The sequence below is a fragment of the Lutjanus erythropterus genome, chromosome 9, assembly GCF_056507025.1.
Source record: "Lutjanus erythropterus isolate fLutEry1 chromosome 9, fLutEry1.hap2, whole genome shotgun sequence".
NCBI classification, from domain to species: Eukaryota; Metazoa; Chordata; class Actinopteri; order Lutjaniformes; family Lutjanidae; genus Lutjanus; species Lutjanus erythropterus.
In genome coordinates, this window is record NC_139325.1 from 9,633,938 (window position 1) to 9,650,000 (window position 16,063).

The 16,063-nt window shown below is 41.3% G+C and overlaps 1 protein-coding gene across 1 annotated transcript in view; it reads left to right on the plus strand.

Moving 5' to 3' along the window:
• LOC146321064 (furin-like protease kpc-1) overlaps nucleotides 1-16,063 on the plus strand; it is a 248,404-nt gene that overhangs the window by 203,604 nt on the left and 28,737 nt on the right. The window contains exons 14-16 of the mRNA XM_084726094.1: nucleotides 8,578-8,688; nucleotides 9,009-9,102; nucleotides 11,974-12,159. Of these exons, the coding sequence (XP_084582220.1) occupies nucleotides 8,578-8,688; nucleotides 9,009-9,102; nucleotides 11,974-12,159 (391 nt within the window). The remainder of the gene's footprint in view (nucleotides 1-8,577; nucleotides 8,689-9,008; nucleotides 9,103-11,973; nucleotides 12,160-16,063) is intronic.

The window sequence follows — 16,063 nt, forward strand, 5'->3', positions numbered from 1 at the left end:
TTTGTCCGGAGTGAAAGAAAAGCACCCGGGACCCGGGAGGGAATCTTATGCCAAGCTTGTAGCGCAGCGCTCACTCAATCCTCTCTCCTCCTCCCTCCATCAGTCCCTCTCTCTCTTTCCCCACAAGGGCAGAGACATCTAAAAGGACTGTACCTTGGTGTGCGTCCAACAAAAGCTCTCTGCTGAATTTCATCCTCTTTTGAATTTGTGTTTGAATAACACTCGAGCTACAAATCAAAATATGTTGGACACTGAGAGTGAGGTCATGCGGTATAGATCATTGCGGCGTCCAGAGAAGTCTCCTTGTGTAAGAGAAGGGGACGGGTGGCTGCTGCTTTGACTGATGGCTGTGGAGACTGAGGGGGCCGTTTGGTGCCCGTTCTCCTGAGACTAAGTCCATGCCTGTGCCAAACCCCTCATTTTCCTCCCCGCAATATATTTCATTAAACTTTTAACTCTTTGCAAGGTAATTCACTTGACATTTTGAGGCTGTGCCGATGAAGGCTGCTGAGTGTTTCTCTCTCTGTAATTTCAAGCCAGACAGATATTTGCCTAATACAGCCTAAAAAGTCTTTTTTTTTTCTCTATAAAAACACACATTCAGAGCAGTTAAAGAGATGAAATTGTATAACATCCAAACCCACAAAGCTGAGCAGCGCGGCACAGCATTTCATGGTTACAGCCGTGCAGGTCCCAGTGGCGCAGATATAATTAAGACCTCTTCTTAATTACTTAATAAGCCTAATTAGTAACATTTCTGAGCAGCAGATTTGGCTGTGAGAGCGATGGAAATCAGAAGAATGTTAAGTCTATTTGTTATTTCATTTAAATCCTAATGTTAATGAAATTAGGGCATCATGATATAACAGAAACAAAGCACGCTGGGAGTGACCACAGGGCTAATGCAGTTTCCTGTGCTCCTGATAAACATTCAATTAACAAAGAGGCTACCAAAAAAAAAGAAAGAAAAGAAAATGAACGTAAATATAGTACAGCTACGTGTCACCTTCATCAAGTGTTTATTGTATCCACTCTTCGCTCATTAACCTGTGGCCAAATGTGAAGGAGAGGTGTGTGAAGCTAACTGCTGGGGTCTGCTGTGTTGTGGTCATTTTGTATATTGTGACTTTCATGAAATATGGCAAGCCCACTTTGTGGCAACAGAAACAGATACCAAAAGAGAAAACTGGTATTACTACCATTTATACACATACAGCACTGGGATCTGTGGGACATCAAGTAATAAACATCTGACAGGAATCAAACTTTACTTAAACTTTGTCTCCAAATGATTTTTTTGGGGGGGTTAAAGAAGAAATCTGTAATATATTTACTGTAATAAATCATAAAATGGCCATGATACATTATCAGAGATCAAGGAAGCAAGTTAAACTGAAATACTCACCACAGCTGTGATACCCCCCTCTGAAATTTCTATTCCAGGCTGGAATACCTCTTTTTATATGCCACTTCACATTAATTAGAATTAAAATTAATGCTAAACTTTCACCAAATGAGTTAGTGTCTGTTTATGAGTCATAAGAAATCATTAGTAATCTTGTAGAGTGGTAGATGTTTGTTACAATTAAATAGATATTTTAGTCTGGCAGGCGGTGAGACAGGCAGTGTGTGTTTTCAAAGCAGCGGACTTTTGTTTTCAGGACGGCACTGTTAGCTTTACACAGACAGACAATTGGCAGTTCTAAAGAGCTGACTTACAGTGGAGGACTTATAATCGTGTGTTACTGTCAATTTAAGATCTTGCACTCACCCTGCGCTCCTGCAGTGTTCCTGCAGCCTGCAGAGCTTTCCTTGGTCCTCGTCTCAATGGGAGGGGGCAGGGGAAAACAACTTGCTGCAGTCTGTGGCTCCATCTCACTATTTGGACTGCAATACCTTTTTTTTTCACATGCAATTGCTATAATGCTCCTTTAAGACTAATCCTTCTATCCACTCTGTCCATTTTTTTATTAGATGTGATGGAAAGTGCATGAAACTGACGCTTGGGCTCTGCTGTGTTGTGGTCATTTTGTATATTGTGACTTTCATGAAATATGGCAAGCCCACTTTGTGGCAACAGAAACAGATACCAAAAGAGAAAACTGGTATTACTACCATTTATACACATACAGCACTGGGATCTGTGGGACATCAAGTAATAAACATCTGACAGGAATCAAACTTTACTTAAACTTTGTCTCCAAATGATTTTTTTGGGGGGGTTAAAGAAGAAATGTGCAAGCAGGATAACAGGCTTAACTTTACAATGACAGACAACTGACAGTTATAAACAGCTGACCAACTTACAGCAGTGGACTCTGCATCACTTGTTATTGTTAATTTACAATGTTGTGTGTGTCTGGGGCGGGGAGAAACAACTGGCTTCAACTATAGATTGTGTATTAACTAGGATTTCAGCCTATTTAAAATACTGTCTATGGCTCCAACTCACTATTTGGATTGCTGTACATTTTTTTGGTGCATTTGCTACATATTGCTCCTTTAAAATTATTTATTTTATTTAAATCCTACTGTTTATGAAATTAGGGCATCATGATATAACAAAAACAAGGCATGCTGGGATTGACCACAGGGCTAATACAGTTTTCTTTGCTTCTGATAAACATACAATTAACAAAAAGAGGACTAAGAAATCACAGAAAACAAATATAAATATAGTTATTGTGTGCTGCTGCAGCCATGTGTCACCTTCATCAAGTGTTTATTGTATCCACTCTTGGTTCATTTTTCATTAGCCTGTGGCCAGATGTGATGGAGGGGTGCGTGAAACTGACTGCTGGGGTCTGCTGTGTTGTCGTCAGGATAACTAAGGCGAGCCCACCAATCATGCTGCTGGAGCTGCTACTGCATTCCTGGCTACTTAATTAGAAGTTGTTGGTACCACAGAAGGTGTCACCAACCTTTTCAGGCACTGAACAGATGGTGTCCCCTCTTTTTGAGGTCCTGCCAATGCCCACTCTGTGGCTCCTGGGAAAATGACCTAACTCACAGGCAGCTGCTTAGTGCGGCTTGAGTGATTCTTTACAGCCACTTCTATTGGGGGGGACTTAGCAGGACGTACCATTGCAAACAAGGGGTGAGAGCGCAGTATAGGTTCCTAGATAGCTGGAAAAAAAAAATCTGTTTTGGTTGCAGCACACCAGTTGTTAAAAGTGTGTTTTTAATGGCGTGCGCAAAGACGAAGCGAGGACCTCGACCCTGGAGATCGTGACGTCTCAGAGCCGGTTGGGTTTGTGTGCACCTTCCTCCGCTTCTGGCAGATGGTGTGAATATCAACAGAGAAAGGACCTGGGAAGGCCCGCAGAACAAAAAGTGAAAAGGGTTCCTCGACAGTTACAAAGAGGCCCCATGGAGAGGTTGGGGGGGTGGGTGGAGGGGGGAGTGGCCTTCGTCCTGATGGATAAAAAGAAGGAGGGAGTAAGAGTTTGCAAGGGCATTCGCCATCGAGGAGTGAAAGTGGATGGAGAAAATGCGAGGGCTGAAGATTCGATATGTGCAGAGGCGGGGGGTCGGGGGTTTAACATGCTTCGTGCTGCGTGGACAGAAGATCGGCTGTCACTCTGTAGCCGGCTTGGCTCAACCTCCCTCCGACCACGCAGGAGGTGGAGAGAGAACAAGTTGAAAATTTGATGACTGTGTTTTCTGACTAACTGCTTGATATGTATTACAATATGTGGTTTTCATCTTAAAGGCATTTTAATCTTGAGCATCTTCGCTGCATTTCCAAGAATCTAAAAGAAAATGCACAAATCCTGTGATGAAACTCCTCAGCAGTGTCGAAAACCACAACAGCTATAAATCCTTCTTTGCACACATTTCTATTTGGAAGAATCACAAGGCTCGTGCTGAATGTAGCACTGCATTCGCCTTTTCGTTTCTTGCTTCTGATGATGAGATGGCTGAAAAGGCCGGAGAGTCTTCTCAAACAGTGGCTCGGCTCAGCGGTGGTGTTTCATTGACATGGCAGGGGACATAAAATCTGTCATTTTCATCATGTTCTATCGTGGGTAAACCTGTTTCCTGCAGCTTTCTCTATCAGATATATGTCTGTGTGGGTTTATGGCCGTGGAGCTGGGGCAGGCCCGATCGATCTGCGGGAGCTGTAGGATTTAATAGGTGCACAGCTCTCACTAAGGGGTATGGGGTGGGGAGGGTATATTTAATCACTTAAAGGGAGCAAGGTGGCAAGACCGGGTCACCAACAGTTTCTGTTTTATGAGAAGTCAGGGAATCAGTTTCCCCCACACTGTGAAATATCTGAGGTGATCTATTGTTACTGCTGGTATTTTATTGGACTTATGCATTGTAGTTTTCCAAATCAAGAAATGTAACCTATAGTGGCACTGATATGTATCTGCATGTAGTGTTAAAGTGTCTGTTTGGATTCTAATATGTTCATAAAAAGACAAAAAAGGGAATCTTACGGTTAAGATTTATTTATTAAAAATACCAGCACTTTAAGATACAGATTTCATATTCATAGCAATCATGTTATAGGACAAGTAAGGTGGTGTAGGGATATTTTCTTATTAATGCTTTCATTTGTTAGCAAATGATCAATCTAGCCTAACCATATTTCCAGACATTACACAGCTCAAGTGCCTTTTCTTGGCGTTGTTGCAGATTAATCTGGATTAACCCAAGGCTGGTAATATTCTATATTTTTAAAATTCCATCCAAAGGTCAAAACCAGCCATGAATTCATTTTACAAACTGGCATTTCCTGTGGAGCCAATGCCTGGTGCTGTAAACACAAAAAATCCCACAGACACCATCCCGGTGCTGTTAATACTCACTAGCAAACAAAATCTGGATTAATCCTCCAGTGAGAATAGTTCCCAACAATTACACTATTTACTTGTATTTGAGTGATGCTTGCTAAATGTCTAGCTATTTTAGGAAAGTTTGGTTTTTAAAGATATATGTCTTCACTAGGAATAAATGGACTTTGGGCTGAGCGCCAATGAGACTGGGGAGGTCAGAAAGTGATTTGAGACAAAATATTGCACTATTGGTTTCAGTCTTTTTGTGGGAATTGTCAGTCTGGCATCATCAGATTAATCTCTCTGTTCGTTTTCAATTTCCGAGGGGCGTTATCAATGGGCGCAGGCCAAAATGCCTTTGGAGGCGATTAGATAGACCTACAACCAATCAGAGCAACGTCATGTGTGACACGTACAAGTTGGGGAGGAGTTTGTTCTGGTATCATGGTGACTTGGTCACAAGAGTTACAAATTACAGCTGAACAGTACTCTAGAATGTAATTCTGAAAACATTTGAGGTAAGAAGGCAATGGAATAACAAAATCTTGACTCAGATTTGATCAGCACTATATAGTTTGATAGTTTGATCTGAATTTCATGAGCCTTGTGCATTTTGAAAATGTTTGACTTGTGACTTTTTAAACCAGACTGGTGACCCACCCCCTATTAATTAAATGGTTGCATTTGGCCCAACAAGAGCCTGAATCCGTGAATTGGAGGGTAACCAGATGCATCTGCCAGAGCAAAAAAAAAAACATGTCTGGTTCCTTGGCTGGGGATTTGTTGAAAAGAAAAATATAGAATAATGTCAGCCTAAAGCACTGTATATAAAAGCAAAGCACCCTCATTCATTTGAATGTCGTGACTTCATAGACACAGTGGGGATGTCAGCGTGGAGGTTTCTGACAAAGAAACACAAGGTCGTCCAGCTAAAAAGTTGAACCTGGTTTAACTCTTGCTGTGACACAGTTCAGCTAGGCTCTGCATTGAACAAATAAATATGTACTGGCAAACATTCCTGCTACTTTAATTTGCAACATGAACACAGCATTTCTGCTGATTATCTTGCATTTGTTGTGATGAAAGATCAAATGATTGCCGCTGTGAAAAACGTAATTATATTTTAATCAAGTCAATCCAGCCTTCCTGGGGCCTCACATATAAAATGGTGATGATCAATTGTGATCTTAAGTTTGATTTACACAGAAAATCATGTATAAGTAGCCATTTATAAAACCTTTCTTTGATGTGGAAATGATCTCATCTCTAAGCAAAGTCTAGACTTGATGTAAGTGATTTTCCTGCTGGTTGTGTAGGGGTATTGCAGTTTGGGATGCATATGTGCTCAAGTCTGTGGTGAACTTTGCCTTAGCTTTATGAACAATGTGATCAGAATCATCAGCTAAAGGTGTCAGGAATTAATTGCACCGCACTCACAAGCTTAGCTTTGTTTTTAGACCCACTGTTTTGTTCACTGAATAATACATGTTTTCTGGCTTCGGTCTCCTCTCTCGTGATGTTGTCTTTAAAAAGTTTGCTTTTCTCTCTTGGTACATGGCTATTTCTTTTTGTGAACAACTTTTTATTAGTTCATGTGACAGAGCAAACAGAAAACGGGTGTACATATACGGATACACTTTTTAAACAAATTATTCAACTTAAATTAGTACATGTTATATCATGTACACAAAAGTACGTAGTGTGCAGACAATATACAAACATGCCTATTCATATAAACCTTAATTTAATTTCACATGCACATAGATACACCTGGATCCGCATACATAAATAACACAAAAAATATATTTTACATGCGTGTATGCCTACATGAGCATATATGGACACACACACACACACACGTGTGTAGGCACATGCACATCTAAATGTCAGCAATTTGTGATTTTATAATCCCCTATGCAATCTCCCCTCATTTACCCTCCTAGTGAGTGATCAACCCCCCAACCACCCCCGACCCACCCACAGTTTACCGGGGGGTAAACCTTCTTCTAGCACGTGGCTACATGGTGCATGTACTAAAAGGGTACATGTCTATTTCTGACTAAATCCTCATTTGTGCCTGTAGTATATAAGGAGAAATGCCTGCAGATGCCTTCCACTTTAAGTTAATTTGAGATCATAGATTGCAGATCTGTAAGTTAAAATGAACTTTTTGTGACCTGCAGTAGCAAGGTTTTTTTATACACAGTGTATTTCATGAATTGAACGTAAGCACACCACCAAATTATCTTAAGACTAAGTTCAATGACAACAATTAAATTAGAAAATTTCCCAAAAGTCTTTTTAAAAAGCCTGAAGTGAGTTCAGTGATTATCTAGAGTTTGAATGCATCTTTAAATATGTATCAGAGAACATTCAGGAATGCAGTTCCTTTTAATCAGTTCATTTTTGTGATTTTATCACACACTGATTACTAAATAAAAACACTTTTACCTCCCATCATGTCATATAAGCACATTTGGAGCCAAATAATAATGTTTAGGTTCAGCATCCATGTCAGTCGGTGCCTATAGCAGTCATTGTTGCGGTCTTCAGCTCTTGTCAGCTGTGTTTTGCTCCAACTCTTCACAGCTTTCACAAACCTCCCGAATGACCTTGAACTTCAGCAGCGCACCTCAACCCCACACACACCCGTCCGCCTAATGCTATTATGCCAGGCCCTACATGCTAAAAGTCATTGGTGGTGATAGTGGCTGATTAGATTGTGTCCATTGATCGCGCGGCGTGCTGTTAGGACGAGGACGGTGCGGGCTGCGGCTCCTGCCTCTCCTCCTCAGACACACTGACAGTCTGAGACAGAGGAGATGGAGCCCCATGCAGGGCGGCAGATTGAGTTATTGATCAGCTCTCTCCTTTCTCCTGTCTCCGTCTCTCCCTCTGCTGCTCCGAGAGACCCCGTCATCAGGATAATGAATTTCACTTATTGCAGATTAACGGCATAAGGTCTGTATGGTAATAATGGCAGAAATTAGCTCTTTGTCACCCCCTCTGGATTTCAAAGAGGAGGGGCTGGGGGAGAATGAAGGTTGTTACGGCCCTGTTACTCAGTCTGAGTGCTGTGATTTTAACAAGAGGGAACTGAAAGAGAGAAAAGTGCGTGAAAATGAAAGATTTGAGGGAGAATTAAGGAGAGACTTATGAGGACTGCGATTTCGACATCGCTGAAGTGGCGGAGGAGAGTTCTGATGCAAGAAACTTTGATTGAGGAGAGTGAAGGAGAATTTAGAGAGGAAAAGGAACACTGAGCAGAGTGAAAAAGAGAGGGCAAAGAGGAAAGATGAGAGCAGATGATTCAAAAAGAGACATAAGGAGACGGCGAGGCAGGAGCGGTAAAGTGGAGAGTAAGACAGGCAGTGGTCATACAGTCACCAGGCAGCGACGCCGCTTAAGGGTCGGCCATTGTGTCTCCAGCACCCAGATTGGGGTGGTAAAGAATGAATAATGAGGCTTGATTACAGTCCGTGAGATGGCACATTGTTCAGAATCAATCCTCCAGGCAATTACAGGCGGTGCAAACAGCAGCCCTCCGCCTCAGCCCGGACGGAGCGGGAAACGATTGTGTCAGAGGACAACATCATCTTCGTCAATGACTTGTTGCCTCCTCATGTCGGAGCCATTAGCACTTTACTCCGCTCCTGCAGAAGATTCAGCCGCCCACGTAAAAGCCTCCAGTTCACATGTGTGTGAGGACAGAAGGATGTAAGGATGCTTGTCCTTCTCATATACACAAACACAGACAGTGTGTAATGGCGTGCGTATTCCCGTCTTGTTTCAGGTATGGCTTTGGATTGCTGGATGCAGGGCTGATGGTGCAGCAGGCCGCACACTTCAACACTGTGGCTCCGCAGAGGAGGTGCACACAACAAGTCACACTCCATCCTAACAGGTAAAAAAGACTTTATCGACCACATACTCTACATTTATGTAACCCCTATAACTACTCATGTTCCTTTTTTGCTTTCATTGATTTTTGTTGCTTATAGTGTATAACAATTTTGTCTAGTTCTGTTCTCAGGGTTTTCCTTGTTGTATCACATTATTTTACCTGCGTCAGCAAACCACAGCAATCAAGAATCTTCCATCTTATCTTCATCTATACCGTCACTGCCTTGTGTCTGTAAATTTGTAGGAGAGGATGCATGTGTATGAGTGTCTATTACGAGGTTGCCTGCTGACTGACATGTGTACTGATGTTTTATTGGTTAGAATCCTTTCTCCAGGAGGCGTAGTCAGCGTGGGCATCCAGTCAGAGGCCTGCCATGGGAAGATTAATGAGATCAACACTCTGGAGCACGTTCAGGTCAGACAGGAGTTTTAAAACATACTCAAATACCATGAACATGCAGTACATTGTTCAAATATCCGTATTTTCTTAGGAATAATTTAACAGATATAAAACTAGTGAAAGAAGTTCTACTTCAAGAAGCTATTTAAGAATTATGATTACTTTGCTGTGTCATCCTCCCACTCTCTCTCTCCACCTTTCCTGTCTTCACTTCAGCTGTCCTGCCAATAAAAGGCATAAAAGCTCCCCAAAATATATTTTTTAAAAGAATTAGGATGACTTTTTGGGAAATACGCTTATTTGTGTTGTTGCCAAGAGTTAGATAAGAAGATCAATACTGATTATTTTATTAATAAAAACTGCCACGTTTATGCTAAACTAACTGGCTGTAGTGTTATATTTAATTACACAATATGTAAAGTCTTTCTCTGGGGGTTTCACTCCTACTGAAGCAATAACAGAAGAGGTAGTTTGATGAACTGGCATGGGATCATGATCTTCACTGGTAAACAATCACCACAGCTGATGGAAATATATCTGACATGACTCATGTTCATGAACAAGGTAATATTAAAGTTTTATTCATGTTATGTTTAGTCACATACACCTTCCTCACTATCTGACCTATCCAACATGTCCCATGTTTTTCTTCAAGTTATAAGAACTAGTAACTAGCTCGCAACAGCTAGCAGCAAACATTTGGGATAATATAAGTACACAACTCAACAAAATATATAAGATATTTCTACTGTTTTTAGACATTTTGATGTAGAAATGTTACATATTATGGGCAGATATGCCAGAGTGGCACTGATCTTCTCATCTTACTCTTGGCAAAATAAATAAGAGTATTTCCCCATGTGGAACTATTCCTGTAAAATGTGGAAAGCTGAAAAAGTCTGTTTTCACTTCAAGGTTCCTGTTGCCCTTGACATTATACAAATCAAGAAGAAGTGCACTGAAAACTTAACTTCTGCCAGCAACCGGGGAAGCTTAAACATTGCGTACAAATTGTTTTCAGGGTTTCTGTGTCATGTGTTCTGTCTGAGAATAGAAAAGATAAAAAGGATCATACAGTGATGTGTAATGTGTTGGATGTGTCATTTCCAGAAAATGGCAAAACTGTGTTTTCTTGAGCAAAGACATACATGCAAATGTGTTTATGTTTGACTGTGTCAGCAGGCATACGTACTCTATGTGTCTGTGTGTGTGCACGTTTGAGTTTGTGCGACTATCTTCGTTTGCGTGTGTGTGTGTGTGTGTGTGTGTGTGTGTGTGTGTGTGTGTGTACTTGTGAAATAGCAAGGAGAGAGAGGGAGAGCGGGAGTGTGTCAGCATGTAAATTGAAAAGGCTTCATCTTTGCGGCTCTGCTCCCTGGCAGAAAGCGTGGGTCAGGCCATCGCTGCGAGGTGTGATTGATGGACGTGTTGCCGTGGTAACACGCTGTAAACAGGAGCGGGCTGTCAGTCTTTTTGCAGCTTGGCGGCTCTCTCTGCGATGTGCCATTGTCACACCAGATGTGCTGCTTGTGATGAACAGGGACAGGGAGAGTGTTTACTGGGTGGGAATCAGGGGGACGGGGGGTTTGGGGGGTACATGTGTGTATTTAAATCATTTAGCTAATATTCCCCTCAGTCATGTTTGTCTTCTCTGTCTTTTCCATACTTGTCTTTGTCTTCATCTTTGCCTATGGACAGATCATTGCTTTGTCCATCTGTCTTGTACACAGCATCTCAGATGATACTGATTGTATTTCAACTTGGGAAAACAATGTATGTCAGTGCTTGCTTAGTATACTTAGTATACAGTATACAGAGTTACTCAGATTGGCATAATCATCCATATGTCACATACATTACCCCAAATATTAATGATGATCACAGGAATCTGGTGCCTTGGTCGAAAGAGTCTTTATAGTTAAAGGCATTGTTCAACATACGCCTATTCTAGGGTTGCAGCATAATTCTTTCAATTAATCGAATAGTTTTTTGGTCCATAAAATGTCAAAACATGCTGATCACTGTTTCCCAAAGCCCAAGGTGACATCCACAAATGTCTTGTTTTGTCTGCAATCTAAAGATATTCATAGATGACTACAGAAACAAGAAAATATTCACATTTTAGAAGCTGACATCAGAGAATTTGCACATTTTTTTTATTTATTAGTTGACAACTATTTGATTATTCATTGCAGCTTTAGCATATTCACTTTCTTGCAGACAATGAGATGAAAAGATTGATACCACTCTAATGTTTGCATACTAAATATGAAGCTACAGCCAGCGACCAGTTAGCTTAGTTTAGCATAATGACTGGAAACGAGGAAACAGTTGACTGGCCTCACCATAAAAAGCCAACAAAATCTGCCTACCAGCACCTCTAAATGTCACTAATTAACATATTATATCCTGTTTATGTAAACTGTACAAAAACCCGAGCTTAAAAACAACAATTTGTAGTTTAATGGGGGTGTATGTACAGGACTAGTTCTTGGCCGGGTGCAGTAACTTCTTGGAGTCTTGTCCTAACCATAAGGTTGCCAAGCTGCACCCACAAAACCAGAAATTATTTTTAGTTTTTGCATGTGTTAAACAAACCAAACATAATTTGTTAATTCGCCAGGCTAATTAACAAATCCAGGCTAGCTGGCTAACTCTTAATTAAACTTTGAGCTAAAGTATGTGTTAAAATAAAGACCAGTCTTTATTTCATTTAGTTCTGTCACAGTCAGTAAACAGCCACAGTAGTATTGATGAGAGAGCTTGGAGAATCATTTTTGTACATGTTGCTCTGCCTCTGTCCCCTCCTTATGTTCCCTGTTTCTCTATCCCTCTATCTCCTCATTCGCACTCCTCTTTTATTTCTTGCCACCTGTCTCTCACCAGGTGAGAGTGAGCATCAGCGCAGTGTGTCGCGGTGACCTCTCCATAAGCCTGGAGTCTCCAGCCGGCACCGTATCACTGCTGTTGGACACGCGGCCCAATGACGCCTCCGCTGCTGGCTTGAAAAACTGGACCCTGATGACAGTGCACAGCTGGGGGGAGCAGCCTCAAGGCATCTGGACCCTCCAGGTGAGAGAGGAAATGTAGTTTCACTGCTGCCATCAGCTGTAAAACTTTTTATTTAAAGTGTTAAGGTGTTAGCCGTGGTAGCAGTGCCAAGCTGCAATTTATCTGCACTTTGTGTTCAGTGATAGCAAATATTAGCATGTTCAACTAAGATTGTAAATATGCTAAATATTATAGCTGTTAAACATCACCATGTTAACATTGTTAGCATGTTAGCATTCTGATGTTAGCAATTAGTTTAAAACATTGCTGTATCTAAATATAGCCTCACAGAGCTGAGTGTGTCTCTAAGACTGGGTTGTACCAACAAAGATGAATTTAATCTTAAGTTAATTTTATGCAGAGTTTAGCAAAACTAGGTTTAGCACAATTGTTATCCAAATTATTGTATGTAAACTGAAGTTTAATCAGTATGGGGATACTTGCTTAGCCAAATTAAAATAAATAAGTAAGTAAATAAATAAATAAATGTGAGTGCTGTCAAGACCCAGTAAGTATAAAAAGGATGGGAAAGGTTTCAGCTGCTCTCTTTTCTTTAATAAAACATTATGCTATTTGCTAGCCAGCTACAAAGAAGACACGCATCATTAAACTCAGTTGAGTTGAGTCTGTCCCTTAACTTTCTTTCATGTACTTCATAATTTTGCTCTATCGAAAAAAAAAATGCAGCCATCAAGTCAAACCTCTTCAAGTGTAAGTTTAAAGTTAATACTAATCACATTTTAAAATGGAGTTTTGGTTTTGGTGCAACTGAATTAAATTTTATTTTGGTTTGTAGTTTAAAGAGAGGTTTAAAGTGAACCTTTCTTAAATCGGAACTTGCTTTAAAGTTTGGTGCAACATATTTTGAAGTTAAGCCATGACTTAATCAGGTTTACAAATTAATCCTTGGTGGTACAACCCAGCTTAAGTCTGCTTTTAGTAATTAAGGTTACACATTTTGGTTATTCTGAGCTCTACAAATGGGAGAAATTACACTTAAAAATAATCAAGCTTTGTTGTTTTGCCTCTATATCATTCAAGGTGGCCTCCAAGAATTGTCAATTTTATTAACGCCTCTTAATCCTTTGATATATCTTCACTGAATCCAGCAAAGAATTAAGTCCCCTGCATCTCTCAGGTGATAACCAACTCAACCAGCCTGCAAAATGTGCCAAAAAATAATCATCTTCTTGGCGAAGCTCATATACAAATTTTCACATCCTCTCCTGGAAACCCTATTTCACATACCTTCTTCTCATGATATAGAAATGATTTGCTCTGCTTCACATTGTCCTCTTCCAGTAGCTGCGGTGTATAGAAGTTTAAAAATAGCCCAGCACAGCACAGCTCAGCTCAGCTTGGTTCAGTTCATTTTGCCATAGCAATGTGAATCATCCTCTACTTTCATCTCCGAGTTTCAGCCAAGCATGGCAATCTTCATTTTCCTCCCCGTGCTCTTTTCCTTTTTTTTTTTTTTTTCTTCCTCTCATAGATGTGCTGATGTTTGATATGGAGGAAGGAGCTAAAATGGAAGGGAAATTAAGACTGGAAGGTTAAGTAACCTTGGCCAGGTTTGACAGACACAATACTGCCGACGTCTGATTAGAATCCATACTCACAGACAGTAGCGCGCTGAGGTCATTTACTGTATATACGTGTGGGTGGTAGCAGTAGAGGTGGGGGGGGGGGGGGCTCTCGCTGTGTATGTGTGTGTGCGTGTGTGTGCAAATAGGCATCAGTCCTTGTAAACAGTTGGAGGTTTATAGAGAAAAAGCTGTGAAGATGAAAGACACCCACCCCCTGTCCTCTATCACCTACCTCTTCCTGCAAACACACACACACACACACACACACACACACACACACACACACACTTTCTCTCTATCTCTCCGTCTCTGTGTCTCTCCCACGTCCTCGCACAGATTTACTGTCCCCTCTGTGACCAATTACCAGGGCCCAGTGTGTCGCAGAGACGGGGAGGAAACACCGTGAAGCAGAGCCACATAACGACGCCGCTGCTCATTACCGGAGGGCCGAGACGAGTCACCGTGATGCTCGCAACACGAATTAGCGCTCGCGTCTTACGTGCTGCATGCCTTAGCACACTGCTAATCAGTACATACACACACACTGATTGGTTTTAACACCGGTTGTCAACTTTACCGCAGATTGGAGGGAAACGTGTACGCACACAATCACAAACACAGGGTGCTGGAAATAAGACGCCGCTTGAAGTCAGCACAAAGAGGAACAGAGAGAGAGAAAGGACACACACACCTGAAACACAAACTTGTAACAATGTCCGATACGCGTTAACTGGCTTTTGAATTATATACATCACAATATCTGTTTCTAAACTGTTATTACAGAAAAAGAAGATTAAATATCGTGGTTCAAGGACTATTTTACTCACCAGCACAGTGCAGTAATTTGATATATCATGGTTCTGAGGACACAATCCCTGCATGTTGTTTGATGGTTTTTAACATTTTCTGCGCTGCCGCCAAAATAAAAATAGCCTCTGACAAGCAGCCATGCCTGTTAAATCTGAATGATGATGGGTACACTCTTAGAACTAAGAGTTCCAAAGGGGTTCTTTCTGAAGGGCTGAGGAGCTACCCAGAACTATTTGCTTCTAAAGAGCCATTTTTTGAAGGATGGGTTTGTCAATGGCTCTTTGTAAAGCGAAGGGTTTCATTTAGAACCCTTTTCAATCCTTGAAGAACTCTTTCATCAAGAGTTTTTGTACCATAATATAAAAGAGTTCTCTGTAGAGCCCCCTGGGTGGGTTCCAGGTAAAACCAATGAAATATAAAAAGTTTCTCAGTAGAACCCTCTCAGTGTGTTCTAAGTAAAACCCTTGGAATATAAAAAGATTCCCAGTAGAACACTCTGGGTCGGCTCTATAGATGAATCCCTTTGATTAAACAATGGTTCTTTTGAGAACCCCCTCGGTGTGTTATAGATAAAACCCTTAGAAAAGAAAAAAGTTCTTGGTAGAATACCCTGGGTGGGTTCTTGATGGCACCCTTAGAAGGTGGAATAGAGTTGCCAGAGAGGGTTCTGGGTGGACCAAATTCAACCATAAGAACAATTCTCTGTAGAACCTTTCAGGGGTACTGGGTGATACCTTTCACAGATGGTTCCTAGTGTAACCCCTTATTTCGGGTTCTCGGAAGAACTCTCTGAAGGGGTTCTAAGTGGAACCTTTATAAAAAGTTCTAACAGGAACTAAAAAGGGTTCTCTTATTGGGACAAGTGGAGGAACCCAGTGGTTCTAGTTAGTGTTATTAGACCATAAGAGCATAGAAAAAACCCTTGGAATATAAAAAAGGTTCTAGGTAGAACCCCTTGGTAAGCAATATATAAAACCCTTGAAATAAAAAAGGTTCTCAATAGAACCCCCTCAGTGTGTTGTATTTAAAACCCTTGGAATACAAAAAGGTTCTCCATGGAACCCCATAAGTGTGTTCTAGACAAAACTCTTGGAATACATAAAGGTTCTCGGTAGGATCCCTCAGGGTGGGGTGGGCTGTGGGTTCTTGCTGACATCCTTAGAAGGGCAAAAGGCTCTGGATAGAGCCATCATGGTTCTCCTATGGGAACAAACTGATGAACCCTTATTGGTTCCAGTTTGCACCTTTATTTCCAAGAGTGTGGAGAGCAACAGAGCAGGAGACAGCAGAGAGACAGAGGACATAGAGGACTAATAGAAAAGACAGAAGGAGGAGACGGCAGAGAGTGAAGGGTAAACTATAAAATAGAGGCCCCGGGAAGAGACTTTAACTGGACTATCTGCTGGATCAGTGTTTAAAACTCAAGGGCAGCACAGGGGGGGAGTCTGTGGAGAGTCTATATTGATTCGTCATGATGACAATTGTCAAAGAGCGCCGTGGTGCTGCTGCTGGAATAAAAGCGGGACTGA